The sequence below is a fragment of the Symphalangus syndactylus genome, chromosome 7 (assembly GCF_028878055.3).
Source record: "Symphalangus syndactylus isolate Jambi chromosome 7, NHGRI_mSymSyn1-v2.1_pri, whole genome shotgun sequence".
Taxonomy (NCBI): Eukaryota; Metazoa; Chordata; class Mammalia; order Primates; family Hylobatidae; genus Symphalangus; species Symphalangus syndactylus.
The window spans coordinates 139485323-139499860 of NC_072429.2; the positions used below are offsets into that span (position 1 = coordinate 139485323).

Here is a 14538-nt window from a genome sequence, read left to right on the forward strand (position 1 = left end):
GAGACAAGCAGTGGCCGTGCCCACCACCAGGGACAAAGACCCCCACGTGATGGGGTGCCATGCAACAGTGCCAGAGGACAAGACGCACGCGCAGCAGCACAGAACGGCCAGCAGCCTCTCAGCAAGCTCTAAGGAAATATTAGCTAGAAAATAGCGAGGCACAGAAATATAGGGAATGCTATTATTTTCACCAAAAGGGGTGAATCATCCCTGGGTGATTTTACAAAGGAGAAAGAACACCAATTGCTTCCTGAGAGGGCAACTGAGAACTGGGAAAAAAGATACTTTTTCCTCTAATTCTTTTGTATCTTCTGAATTCTGAAACATTTAAAAAACAGAACTGTTGGCCGGGCGCGGTGGCTCACGCCTGTAATCCCAGCACTTTGGGAGGCTGAGGCGGGCGGATCACGAGGTCAGGAGATCGAGACCATCCTGGCTAACACGGTGAAACCCCGTCTCTACTAAAAATACAAAAAAAATTAGCCAGGCGAGGTGGCAGGCGCCTGTAGTCCCAGCTACTCGGGAGGCTGAGGCAGGAGAATGGCGTGAACCCCGTGGGGCGGAGCCTGCAGTGAGCCAAGATCGTGCCACTGCACTCCAGCCTGGGCAACAATGAGACTCCGTCTCAAAAAAAAAAAAAACAAAAAAAAAACCACTTTTTTTTTTAAAGTTTTTTTTTATTTTTTGAGACAAGTCTTGCTCTGTCGCCCAGGCTGGAGCTGGAGAGCAGTGGCGCGATCTCAGCTCACTGCAACCTCCGCCTCCCGGGTTCAAGTGATTCTCCTGCCTCATTCTGCTGCGTAGCCGGGATTACAGGTGCGCACCACCACTCCAGGCTAATTTTTGTATTTTTAGTAGAGACAGGGTTTCTGGTCTCAAACTCCTGACCTCAAGCGATCCACCCGCCTCAGCCTCCCAAAGTGCTGGGATTACAGATGTGAACCACTCACTGCGCCCAGCCCAGAACCCATATTTTAAAATAAGACAGGAAAAACAAACAAAAAACAAACCAAAACCTCCCTACAGGTCTTGAGGATGAGAATAAAATTCCGTTAGGTAGAAACTAGGGTGTAAAAGGTTAGGCAGACCCTTACACAGATGCCAGGTGCTTAAGAAAGTCAGTGACCTCTGACACTAAGACCCTGCAGAGCCCCGGTGTCCCTTCCAGTGTGGTCACCTCTGGGCCCTCCCATCAGACGTGGTATGCTTGTACCCGTGGTATGCGAGCCCAGGAGGAAATAAGAGGAGACCCCGGAGGGCTCAGTGCTCAGGACACCTTTGGTTACACACTGATAAAAAGGAGAAGTTAAGGGCTGGACACAGTGGCTCACGCCTGTACTCCCAGCTACTCGGGAGGCTGAGGCGAGAGATTTGTTTGAGCCCGGGAGTTAGAGGCTGCACTGACCTATGGTCATGCCACTGCCTTCTAGCTTGGGTGACAGAGCAAGACCCTGCCTCAAAACAAACAAAACTGGAAGTTAAATTAGCAAGGACAGAAAACTGTTACCAAACACCCCCACAGCAAAAGTTAAAGAATAGAAAAGCAGTACAGCCTTCTGGGAAATAATTCGACCCTCGGTGAGTGTCATGCAAAGAATGGTGCTCTCTCAACTTTCATGGGATAATAAAAATTATCTTCTGAAAACATTAAGGATAATTCTGAAAAACTTTTAAAAGGACCAAGGAAAGTCATTCCTTTATGAAGTCTCACGTCTTTTACAGGCTCAGCCCGGAATAGAAAGGATTCTCCTGCATGGAACACAGTCTACACCGCGGGCGATGGCTCAGAACCTGAGAGGGGTCGCGGGGCAGAGACATGCCCCGCAGCCACATGTTCCCCGCCGCCCCGCACGTACCCTGCCCCCGTACAAGATGGAGGGCGGCTGCAGCACCCGCCCAGTCACGTCTGTCATCTCATCTTTGACCATGATTCCAAATTCACGGACGTATGGATCTGTGTTGAAACTTGCACTTCGCATCTGGCAAAGGGAAACAAGAAAACGCACGGAGTGGGTAGAGGCCTCCCATCTCTCTAGCAGCTGCGTCCGTTCCAAGCATCAGAAGTTTCTGTGCCAGGGCAACTGGACTGGACTCCACAGGGCGGCCCTGTTCAGGACTGACGCTCACCAATTTGCTAATCTCTTCTTGACGATCGGGCGCCGACCTAGCAGTCGCTCTGATCATGGTTGAGGTCTGATTGTCCGTTAATTTTTTAATACATCTTTGTCCTGCCACTATGTTACAGACCTGCAAAGAGGACGTAGAGACAGGCCGTCAGTGCTGCACTGGTGTGACCAGGGGAGTGGGCAGGGGTCTCAGGGGCTGGTGGCCTGGCTTTGCCTGGGACCGTCTCTGCCTCATCTCTGGACTATGAAGCGCTGTGCAGGTGTCTGCTGCGGGGGCTGCTCCACGGCCTTCCGCTTCGCAACAGAAATCCCTGCTAAGTAAACCCCATGTCATGCAAACACACAGACCCCATGGCCTCTGTGCCCAGCCCACCAGGTGAGCGGGCTGTGTCCTGACATCGGCACTTCTGGGCTCTCTCCAGCCTTCGGTGGCTGCGGGCGTGAAAGCGGCTGCAGGTGCGAAAGACGTCTACCTGTGGGACAAAGTGCTGGAGCAGCCCAGCCCTACCTGAATGACAAGAAAGTGCCAGAATCTAAACACCGAGGGAAGAGTTACAGCACGTGGCTCAAGGTCGGAATTTGAGCCTTTCCCAAGGCAAGGATTTTTCAAAGAGTCGTGATGTTAGAGGAGAGTGAGTGACGCAATGGTGCAGTGACGGGGCACCTGCCTCCCGCTGCGGGGCCTGCTGGGCGCGTTACACACAACCTCAGGCAAGGCTCACGCCAATCCCACAAGACAGCTGGGGACCCCATTTTACTGAAGGCAAAACCGAGGTGTAACAAAGCCCATTAACCCACCTGCGTTCCTGCAGCAGCAGAGGCAGTGCCATTTGTACCTCACTGGGGCCTCGGTGGTTTCTCGAAGCTGCATGCCCCAGCCTGGGACACCACCCTCCCAAGCCCCCAGAGATGCACAGGAAGAGGGTGACTTGCCTCCAGGGGAAGGTAGGTGTGTTTCTGCTCCTGTCCAACTTGTAAACATGGGAGGTGGGGGTAGCGCAGAACCAACTTGTGCCTGTCCTTGAAGTACTGGGCCACCGTGCACTCCACCGTCTGCCCGCTCTCCTGCTGCAGCGGGAATCTGAGGAGCAAAGGGGCTGTTCAGGCCGAGGTCATCCCGGAGCCCCTTCCCCTGCGCTGCTTTTCATTTGCGTTTGCTTTTTAGGGTGACGTGTGAGGAGCAAACATTCAGAGCACTTCCGGGAGTGAAAACCATGTCACGTGCTTTGGGTTATCTGGAATGTTCCTGAGCCCCTAAATTCTCATTTTGTTTCTGGAGTTGGGAAACAAAAAACACCTACATGCGTCATTACTCATAAATTATCCACAACGTCGCAGTGTGTGTAAAGGAGTCAGGACGAATGGACATGACCAGAAAGGTCTGTGCGTCTTCCAGCAGACCGTGGTGACCCTGGAAGCCATTTACATGCCGCGCGCTCCTGGTGCCCAGAAGGCCTGAAGCCCCCAGGACAGAAGAGGAAAGCAGGCCAGGCTGGTTCCAGCAGCCAGGGCCTCTGCATGGTGACGGCAGGAGACGCCTGGGTGCAGCATGGGTGAGTGAGGGGGAGGCCCACAGGCACAGGAAGGGTTGGCCTCTGTGTGGGGATGAGGGCACAGGGGCTGCTAGTGCAGGGCAAAGGGCCACATGGCTCAGTTTCTGCTGCACCAACCCCTTCCCTCCATCCAGACTGCCCGGCCATCTGCGGCCTCTGCCAGGTCAGGGCCAGGCCACAGGCCCTCTCGTCCTCCTGCTCCCTGAGGCACTGGCATCTTGGTACCTCCAGTACCTGGCAACAGGCCTGGCACTTTTCATGGAATGATCCATGAAATAAACGAACCCTACTGGCCTGGGAGACATTAACTGGGGCATAGGGGCCAAATCTATCACCTCCTCCCACAAAGGAACACCAGTACAACCCACGACAGCGGCACACTCTCACCCCCACTCCGGCCTGCGTACCAAACCGTGCTCTTACCGTAATGACGGGACACAAGGACTGGCCCAGGGAAGGGGGAGTGGGTCAGGGCCACAGACCCACCACCTTCAGCACTAAGGATGGGACAACGAACGCAAAAGACCCTTCTCTCCTCTGTGAGGCTCAGGAAGGAAGAGGGAGAGAGAGCCTGGGCCGGCCCTCCCAGCACCTAGGTGGAATTTCATGATTTGAGTTTATTTTCTTAGGTGAAGTTTGGAATCTACTGCGCCACGTAAGGGACAATTTTGGGATTGAAAAACAGCATGAAATGGTCCTTTCTGGAGAATGGGCACAGAATCACGGCTCCAGAGTGTACCCATCAGAGTGACAGTGGGGGCCCCAGCCAAGAGAGTCTGAAAGGAAGGGCGTGTTACGTTTGGTGACTGGCGGGCCGCCGGGTCACGTTGCAGACGCGGTACTTCCTCTTCATCTGCCCACAGTGCGTTATCTCCACCTTTAGACCTGGGGACACAGAACACAGGCATCGGCATCTGGGCTGTCCCGACCTGAGTGCAAGCGCCACTTCCCGAGAATCAGTTTTCATAGGAATGTGGCTGCGGACCCAAGTTATGGGGGGCTGCAGGGCTCCCCTAGGGAGGGTGACCCACAGGTCACCCCCAGGCCACCCCAGCTGGGTCCATCTCACCTACAAGAGTACTACGTGGTGGAGGGGAGGCTCAGCTTAAAGCATGGGGTGCCCACCCTCGTGCTGTTCTGCGCCCCCCATGGGTCATCGTGATAACACGGGGTACTGTGGATGGCCCTGCAAATGGCCTTCCAAAAGGACAGGTTCAGCGGGCAGGGGTTGTGGAGCCAGGGGTGGGCCCCCATTCTGTTGCTGATGGGCGGAAGGACCCCAGGTAAGTCCTTGACCCCCCCCCAATCTGGAGTTTCTTGGAGTAGAAAGCAGGCTGACCGGGTACAGACGCCTGCCGGGCTGTGTAAGGATTAAATGAAGACACAAGAAAATGCATCCTAGGTTCCAGCATTATGAAATGCTGATCACAGCCACGCTGCTGCTTCTAGTCCTGACATCATGACTCAGACGTGACTGACTCCCCAACCTCATGCTCACCCCATGGGGTTGTATTTATTTAGGAAACCCCCACTCCTGCTCTGAGAAATGGGTCTAACTCATCTCCGTGCTACTTCATCTGATGGCTAAATTCTGCCACCCCCCACCTCCCTAAATGTGCACAAGAACCAGAACTGCAAAATGCGGTCCCAGAGGCGGACTGGGAAGGGACCCCCAGCCCTCAGCCAGGTGTGCTGGGACAGTTCATTACCTTTAATTTCTTTGGTAAACTTTACCCTTTGGGAATCTGTCAGAGGTTTTTGTTGTTCTTCAATACTTTTAAAATCCAAAACTTCACAAACAAACTCGATTACTGGCTGTGCCTTGTAAAACGCTGTTGCCGACACTGTAGGCGAGAAAAGAGGCAAAGGCCTAAGCGTGACCGTGGGGCTGCTGGATGGGCCCATGGTCCTGAAGGGGCCTCACAGGCCAGGCCAGCCATGGTGGGGACACCCGGCCTGGGTTCTCACTCCCTACCGAGGCCAGCCTCGGGCCCAGACACGGGCAGGCCAGCAGTGACAAGCCCAGGCCCTAGCTGCTGACCCTCCCTCTGGTCAGGGTGACAGAAAGGAGCTGGCTGATTTTAAAGACTAAGTCACCCTCTGAGAATGAAGCCAGTGTTGTAGGATTTTCTGGTTACCGTCTGGGGTAGATATTTCTGAAATTCACCATTTCCTTTTATGTAATTCTTTTTCAATAAATGTATAACTGAGCAAGATCAAATTCTCATTCCTTTCTAGAGCTTTTCATAATAATCAGCTCCCAAATGAGAAGACAGATCCTTTTCGCTGGGCTTCACTCTCGTCTTTTTCACAGAGAGGGCAACGGATGTCCTGTACAGAGCAGCGACTAAGCCTCCCAAGACAGGGACAGGCCACACCCAGGCTACAGTCAAACCCAGGCCTACAGGAGGCTAGCAGGAAGGAAGCCCCGGATCCTCAGGCCCGCCTCAGCCCCTGACCACAGCCTCTGAGGGTGCGACCTCCTCGTGGCTTCATGCTGGCCTGAGAGCCATTGCCCTAACCCACCCAACGCTGCAGGTGAGACCAGCCAGGTGTCATGCAGCAGCGCCAGCTCTGACAGAGGCCATGGGTGGAGCTGGCCACATGCCACCCCCCCACCGGGGTCCTGACCCCCCAGCCCATGCCCCACCCTGCCCTGCAGTGAAGACCCCAGGGCGCTGCTCACCATCAATATTCAGCATCATTTTCCAGAGAGAAGGCCGGACGGACTGATGGAAGCCAAACCACACTTCTCGGCCCCCGCCAAGAGGGTTGGAGCAGCCCTCGGATGCGGTGAAGAAGGAGCGGCCCACGGGGGTGTACCTGGAACCAAGAGACCCCACCCCACCTCCCGTCAGATGCGTCTTCCAGAAGGAACAGCCACCTCTGAGTGGGCTTCGTCTGCGCCCACCACACCCTCATCAGAGTCCCGTTTCCCCTCCTTTTAAATCCGTGTTTAGCACACGGCACTCCAGCCTGTGTGCATAGCCTGCTGTGCGGGACGCTGTGACAGCAGCAGGCTGGGGGACCCGTGGCCTCACTGTGGGACGGTGAAAGATGTTTAAACACACTGCACAGGTGGATCACAACCCCCCAGGACCTGGCATGTTTCTGGCCCAGGCTCCCTGTCCTGGCTTTGCCTCGCCTTACTGTCCTCACTGTCTACTCTTCACCTCTCGGGGCCTGTGTCCCCAAGCGCAGATGGAAGTGGGCACCTGCCAAGTGCCAGCCCCAGCCAGGCCCAGCCCCAGCCGTGGGGAGACGCGTCGCTTTTGGCCGGTGGCTGTCCACGCATGACCCAGCATCTGCCGGCTCCTTTAGCCATGGGCTCCCCAGGTAGGCTCCGAGGACCCAGAGCTGCCCGCTGTGGGCTCCCCTGTAGGAGGTGGACAGGCCAGCGTGAGGGCTTCACAACCTCTTCCGGGCCTGCTAGGGATGCTGTGCTGACCCGGCTGGAGCTACTCGACTGAAGCAGACACATTCTCCAGCACAGCAGCCTCACCTGCTGCACGGGCACCGTGGGGTCTGGTGGCCCGGGAGGCACCGTCACTAATGATTCTGAAGGGAAAACACGCTGTGAGCCTCGATGCTCCCTACTTGTGGGCTGCGCTGACCCAACCACCCACACCGCCCTTTCACTTTCCACCTGAGACGTGCTAATAATCCCGCCTCTACTGCTCTTCTTTTCCCAAAATGAAAACAGCAGTTTCCTCCCTGATTATAAAATTAATGTAAGTAACCCAAAGGAATTCAGAAAAGAACCACAGTCATTTCTGCAACTCTATTAAAAAGGTAGATGCCATTTTGGCAACCATTCTTCTAGACTGTTTCTCCATGTATCACGTATCTACGACCTTCCTCCACCGATAGTTCAAAGCAGAGACAGATTACACAGGGGGGAAGGTGTTCCTGCTGGGAGTGACAGCCTGTCTTGTATTTGGTCACCTCCTCCCATGCCTGAAGACTGAGAACACCATGGTCCCTTCTAAAAATCTTACACATGGCCTCAAAGCACCTTCTCTTCTATGAGGAAAGCCCCAACTCTCTCCTGGAATCTTAAAGCTTTGGTAAGTCCTGGGGTTTGTCACTGTGGGGTTTGTTTCGGTTTAGGCTTTGGTTCAAAAGAGATGAAACTTGAAAACTCGAATTGTTCCCAGGCACCAGTGTGAGGGCAGGTGTCCTGAGGGCTGACGTGCTGAGCTGGCCTTGCTCCTCCAACAGTAGGCCACTCAGGAAATTAGCGCAACCCTCTGCCCAGCAACTGGGCAGCCCGTGAGCCCTTAAACCGTTCTCGTACACCCTCTCCCAGCAATCGCAAGTGTGGCAATTTGTGGTAAAAGAGTAATCCTGAGAATAAGGACGTCCCCAACAGTCACAAAAAGCAGCAGTGACGGTCCCTGGAGTGGCAGACATGCGTGCAGCACGAAACTGGGAACACAGCATTACTCTCCTATCACGAGTCCCAAGGGCAAGAGAGGAGCAGAAAAGTGCTGGGCGCAGAGGGCTGCGTGGAACACGAAGGCACCAACGTGCACACAAATAGGGAGGCCACCGTTCCGGGCCAGGCCAAGAATGCTGGTGACTTATGTTTATATTAACACTGTTTCCACCTTAGCACCATTTGTGTTATCTTCATCACAGAAAACCCACGTGACCATTCCCACCCTGGCTCCGAGAATGAGCCGTTCCTCGGACAGATTTCAGACCCTGCGGGGGGCCCTCGGAGCCGCAGGGGATTCCCCTGCCCTTGGTCCCATGTGGCGCCCTCACCTCATGGATGGCAAGTGCCTCATGACCACGTCCAGGGCCTGGATCGTCTCAAAAGGGACGCTGGGCAGCCGCCCTGAAAGTGCATCGTGTAACGCCTGCAAGCTCACACAGGACACCCACTTGATGGACACCTTGAAGATGCGATCCTTGCCTTCTCCTGGCAGCGTGACCTCCAGCTCCACCTGCGAGGATCCAAGGCACACAAGGTTACTCCCTCCTGCGAAGCCCCAGGGAGGATGCAGCCTGGCAGTGATTGGCTTCCAGACACTCCTGGGTGAGGAAGTCCCTGCCCAGGCCTCTAGCCAACCACCAGCCACATGTGCTATGGAGCACTTGAAATATGACCAAGGAACTGAATTTTAAACTTTACTCACTTACTTTTGATGAATTTAAATGTACAGAGCCACATGTGGCAGTGGCTGGCGTACTGACAGTGGTCGAAAACGTATCCTCTTGTTTCACCCCCAAACAATGAACTCACTACCTCTCTCCTCCCCAGTCTCTGAATCACCCCTTCCCTCACCTATGGGTTGCACCTAACGCCAGATCATGCTGCCATCACCTGCAAACCCCACTCTGCTACTCAGAACCCACAGTTAAATCGCAATCTGGCCCCCATACCTCCAAATATGTGGACACACACAAGCCCACTCAGGTGATGTGTGAAGCAACTTCGCTATTTGCTGATAATGCTTCCCAGTGTCTGAGGAACACCGATGTGACAGGTTACGGATGATATAAACATTATCCTCACATGCCCAGTGACCCCAGCAAGGGAAAATTCATTCGCCACTTTTGTTGAGACAGGGTCTCACTGTGGCCCAGGCTGGAGTGCAGTGGTGCAATATTGGCTCACTTCGACCTTGACCTCTTAGGCTCAAGGGATCCTCTCACCTTGGCCTTCCAAGTAGCTGGAACTACAGGCACACGCCACCAAACTCGGCTAATTTTTTAATTTTTAATTTTGTAGAGATGGAGTTTCACCATGTTACCTGTGCTGGTCTTGAACTCCTGGGCTCAAGGGATCCTCCCACCTTGGCCTCTCAAAGTGCTGAGAGTACATGCGTGAGCCACTGTGCCTGGCCGACTCACCACTTTTTATACAGGAAACCGCAGAAACCCAGAATCAAAAAAACAGCCCAAGGCCCCAAAGCCATGAAAGGGCAGAGATGGGATTTGGACCCCAAAGGCCTTCTCACTCCATGTGTGACGCCAGGGTCCCAGGTCTTCAACACCGGCCTCTCCTACCCTGCCCAGGGCCTGCTGCCTCTGCTCCATGCACCTGAGGTGCCCACCCTGATTCAGGACCACAAACCCCAGCTTGCCAGCATGCCCAGGCCCCATGCTGTTTGGTGGCACCAGGCACATTTGCTCACTCGCCCACTGCCCACCATGCCCATGCCCGAATCCCATCTGCTCATCCTTATCGCCCAGGGCCTGGCCTCTTGCCACACCTTGTTTGAACCTCACGGAGCAACGACCAGACTCTGCAGATGTCACCTGCACACCTGGGTCCCAGGTACACACCCTTTCCACCTGGGCCTGGGGTGGCTCTGGCAGATGCCCACGAGCACTCAGAGCACTGTCGTGCCCGACGGCCCCAAACTGGCCGTGCCCTGAGGACCATCTGCGAAAGATGAGGGCGGGGAAAAAGAAGCGAATCCTTCCAGCCGGATGGACTTCAAACATCGAATAGCAAGAAAAGCAGCAAGCCACAGAAGGGCGCTGCAGCACAATTCCTTCCGGACGCCACAGCCACACGCACAGGGGACGCAGCACAGCTGAGGAAACCAACAGAGGGAAGGACCAGCTTCACTCAACTCATCAGGACAGCAGAGGGGGTGGCGGTGGGGGGACGCAATCAAGGCTTGGCCCATGGGAGATTTCAGGGTGGGAGGAGGGAACAGCTGGGCCTGGGTGGGGGGTACAGGATGTGGTTTAATACCACTCTTTAAATATATGTACATAGCTGGCCCTTGCACAACACGGGTTGGAACTACGCAAGTGGAGTTATATATGGATTTCCTTCAGCCTCTGCTACCCCTGAGACAGCAAGACCAAGCTCCTCCTTTCTCTCCTCAGCAATGAAGACAGAGGGGATCCTTTATAATAATCCACTTCCACTTAATGAAAAGTAGACACATTTTCTTTACCTTATGATTTCTTAAATAACTTTTCTCCAGCTTAAGAATGTAAGAATAAACTATATAGGGCCAGGCACAGTGGCTCATGCCTGTAATCCCAGCACTTTGGGAGGCTGAGGCAGATGGATCACCTAAGGTCAGGAGTTCAAGACCAGCCTGGCCAATGTGGCAAAACCCCATCTCTACTAAAAATACAAAAACTAGCTGTAACCATATCATACACTGTGGAATAATATGCAGCCATAAAAAGGAACAAGATCAGCTGGGCGTGGTGGCTCACACCTGTAATCCCAGCACTTCGGGAGGCCGAGGTGGGTGGATCACGAGGTCAGGAGTTTGAAACCACCCCGGCCCATAGTGAAACCTTGTCTTTACTAAAATTACAAAAAAACTAGCTGGGCATGGCGGCACGTGCCTATAATCCCAGCTACTTGGGAGGCTGGGGCAGGAGAATTGCTTAAACCCAAGAGGCAGAGGTTGCAGTGAGCCGAGATCATACCATACTCCAGCCTGGGCGACAGGAATTAAACTCTACCTCAAAAAAAAACCAACAAAACAAAACAAAAGCCAGGCACAGTGGCTCACACCTGTAATCCCAGCACTTTGGGAGGCCGAGGTGGGGGGATCACAAGGTCAGGAGATCGAGACCATCCTGGCTAACATGGTGAAATCCCATCTCTACTAAAAATACAAAAAATTAGCCAGGCGTGGTGGCGGGCGCCTGTAGTCCCAGCTCCTCGGGAGGCTGAGGCAGGAGAATGGTGTGAACCCGGGAGGCGGAGCTTGCAGTGAGCCGAGATCGCGCCACTGCACTCCAGCCTGGGCGACAGAGCGAGACTCCGTCTCAAAAAAAAAACCTAAAAACCAAAAACCAAAACACACAAAAAATTAGCCAGGTGTGGTTATGGGCGCCTGTAATCCCAGCTACCTGGGAGGCTGACACAGGAGAATCATTTGAACCCAGGAGGTGAAGGTTGCAGTGAGCAGAGATGGCACCACTGCACTCCAGCCCTGGGCATCAGAGTGAGACTCTGTCTCAAAAAAAAAAAAAAAAAAAGAAGAAGAATAAACTATATAATACATGTAACATATAAAATATGCGTTAATTTACAGTTTATGTTATTGGTAAGGCTTCTGGTCAACAATAGGCTATCAGTAGTAGTTTAAGTTTTGGGGGAGTCAAAAGTTATACATAGCTAGGTGCAAGTGGTTCACGCCTATAATCCCAGCTCTTTGGGTGGCTGAGGTGGGAGGTTAGTTTGAGTCCAGGAGTTGGAGACCAGCCTAGGCAATATAGGGAGACCCCATCTCTGTGCTCCCAGCTACTCAGGAGGCTGAGATAGGAGGACTGCTTGAGCCCGGGGAAGTCAAGACTATAGTGACTGTGATTGTGCCACTGCTCTCCAGCCTGGACAACAGAGAAATTGTTTCAAAAAAAAAAAAAAAACAAAAAAAAACAAGGTTATGAATGAATTTTTGACTGTATGGGGAAACAGCACCTGATATGTTTGGCTATGTCCCCATCCAAATCTCAACTTGAATTGTATCTCCCAGAATTCCCACATGTTGTGGTAGGAACCCAGGAAGGTGACTGAATCATGGGGGCTGGTCTTTCCCATGCTATTCTTTTTTTTTCGAAAATGGAGTCTTGCTCTGTCGCCCAGGCTGGATTGCAGTGGATTGTCGAGATTGCAGTGGTGCAATCTCAGCTCACTGCAAGCTCCACCTCCCGGGTTCACACCATTCTCCTTCCTCAGCCTCCCAAGTAGCTGGGACTACAGGCGCCCGCCACCACGCCCAGCTAATTTTTTGTATTTTTCAGCAGAGCCGGAGTTTCACCGCATTAGCCAGGATGGTCTCGATCTCCTGACCTCATGATCCACCTGCCTCGGCCTCCCAAAGTGCTGGGATTACAGGCATGAGCCACTGCACCTGGCCTTTCCCGTGCTATTCTTGTGACAGTGATCCAATTTGTTTATCAGGGGTTTCTGCTTTTGCTTCTTCCTCATTCTCTCTTGCCGCCCGCCATGTAAGAAGTGCCTTTTGCCCTCCGCCATGACTGCAATGCTTCCCTAGCCACATGGAACTGTAAGTCCAATTAAACCTTTTTCTTTTGTAAATTGCCCAGTCTTGGGTATGTCTTTATCAGCAGCATGAAAATTGACTAATACAGCACCATTAACCTTTTTGTTGTTCAAAGGTCAACTGCATATATATTTCTTTTTCATTAGTGCTACTTCATAATAAAATTCTAAATAAGTCATACACAAGTAACAGTAACTGAAAATGCACATTTGGCATAACACTGGCAACATGGCAGGCATTCCTGCACTCACTGGTTCTCCCCTTTACTTTCTTTTTTTGGGGGGGAAGGAGTCCTGCACTGTCGGTTAAAGAAACAGATCTGGAGGGGCTGACTGAGGTGCCCCGGGCCATGCGGCAGGAAGCAGAGGGGCGAGTGCCCCCGTCAAACTGTCTGACTCCAGAAACGGAGACAGAGTCTCTATGGGCCCAGGACCAGTGGCTTGGCTGGGCATGGGGGGACGATTCCAGTATGGACTGGCAGCTACCGGGTCCCAACAGGAGTAGCCGGTCGCTGAGAAGGGAGTGCCATTCCCCTTGTCCAGAAACAGCACACCCAGGTCACGGCGTGCAGGTGGAGTGAGCTTGGGAGTGGGACAGTGCGTGCATTTCCAGCTCACACACGCCCCGGCCAGGAGGTACTTTAGGCCCGAGTACATCTGCAGCAACAACACTCAGCGTCCGGCCTACAGAGCTGTGCCCTGGCACGGATCGGATGCCTGTCAACGCCACCCTTCAAAAACCTCTGTAGTCAAAACCGAGGGGCAATTCCAAGGGGTCTATTTTCCCACAGCAAAATACACTCGAATTTGTAAATGTATTGCAATCCAGCCTCCGCTTGGCCCACAGAGAAAGGACAGCAGAGTCACCCCGGGCTCTGTAACTGTCTGTCCATCCCGCGTCCACAGTGGCTGGCTGGTGCTCATGTGCGGCAGTTTAGGGCTGCATGGAGATTTTATGACGGCCGTCATGCCACGAGGGCAGGAGGCACACGGCTCTCCAAGGGACAGGCCCTGTGTGCGTCTGGGCTGCCAGCAGCAGGTGGTCCACACCCGAGACACTGCCGCCTCTCAACAACCCAAAGCACTCGGTCCCAGTGACACAACATCTGAAGGTCACTCCCAGCGCTGCTGCCTCCTGTGTTCTGACCTCAGGCAGGTGGCTCCGTTGGCCTCATGCACACAAGGGGACAAGCAGGTGGCCCCACCCACCTCACAGGGCACTGGTGCCAATTGTGTTGCAGCGCTACAATCTGGGAGTGGCCCAACTGCCTTTCTCTGAACATGGATAATAGAAAATGTCAGCCCAGGACTCGATCCAAGGCCTGGAGCACGGCGAGGCAGCTGTGACATCCAATCTCCCCAGACAAGCCAAACCCGCAGGCTGGCCTCCCTGTCCGGAAACCTCAGGGCGAGAGAAGTGTCATGGGGTGATTCCTGTTTTGGGTCGTCACACAACTCAGCAACAAAGGGAAAACAGCACTCTAAAGAATGCAAAGAGGCCAGCCCGGGGCTCACGCCTGTAATCCCAGTACCATGGGAGGCCGAGACCGGCTAGATAGCTTGAGCTCAGGAGTTGCAGATCAGCCTGGGCAATGTGGCAAAACTCTGTCTCTATAAAAAGAAAATTAGTGGCCGGGCACAGTGGCTCACACCTGTAATCCCAGCACTTTGGGAGGCCGAGGCAGGCGGATCACAAGGTCAGGAGTTCGAGACCAGCCTAACCAACATGGTGAAATCCCGTCTCTATTAAAAATACAAAAAAAAAAAAAAAAAGAAAAGAAAAGAAAATTAGCCGGGAATGGTGGCACATGCCTGTAGTCCCAGCTACTCAGAAGGCTGAGGTAGGAGGCTCACTTGAGCC

The 14538-nt window shown here is 53.5% G+C and overlaps 1 protein-coding gene across 10 annotated transcripts in view; it reads right to left on the reverse strand.

The window, feature by feature from the left end:
- AGO2 (argonaute RISC catalytic component 2) overlaps positions 1–14538 on the reverse strand; it is a 118601-nt gene that overhangs the window by 33924 nt on the left and 70139 nt on the right. For all 10 annotated transcript variants that reach the window (XM_055287390.2, XM_063643576.1, XM_055287393.2 and 7 more), the window contains 7 exons: positions 8450–8631; positions 6366–6502; positions 5389–5523; positions 4477–4564; positions 3060–3207; positions 2128–2247; positions 1857–1979 (listed from right to left, as the gene is read on the reverse strand). In XM_055287390.2, the coding sequence (XP_055143365.1) occupies positions 1857–1979; positions 2128–2247; positions 3060–3207; positions 4477–4564; positions 5389–5523; positions 6366–6502; positions 8450–8631 (933 nt within the window). The remainder of the gene's footprint in view (positions 1–1856; positions 1980–2127; positions 2248–3059; positions 3208–4476; positions 4565–5388; positions 5524–6365; positions 6503–8449; positions 8632–14538) is intronic.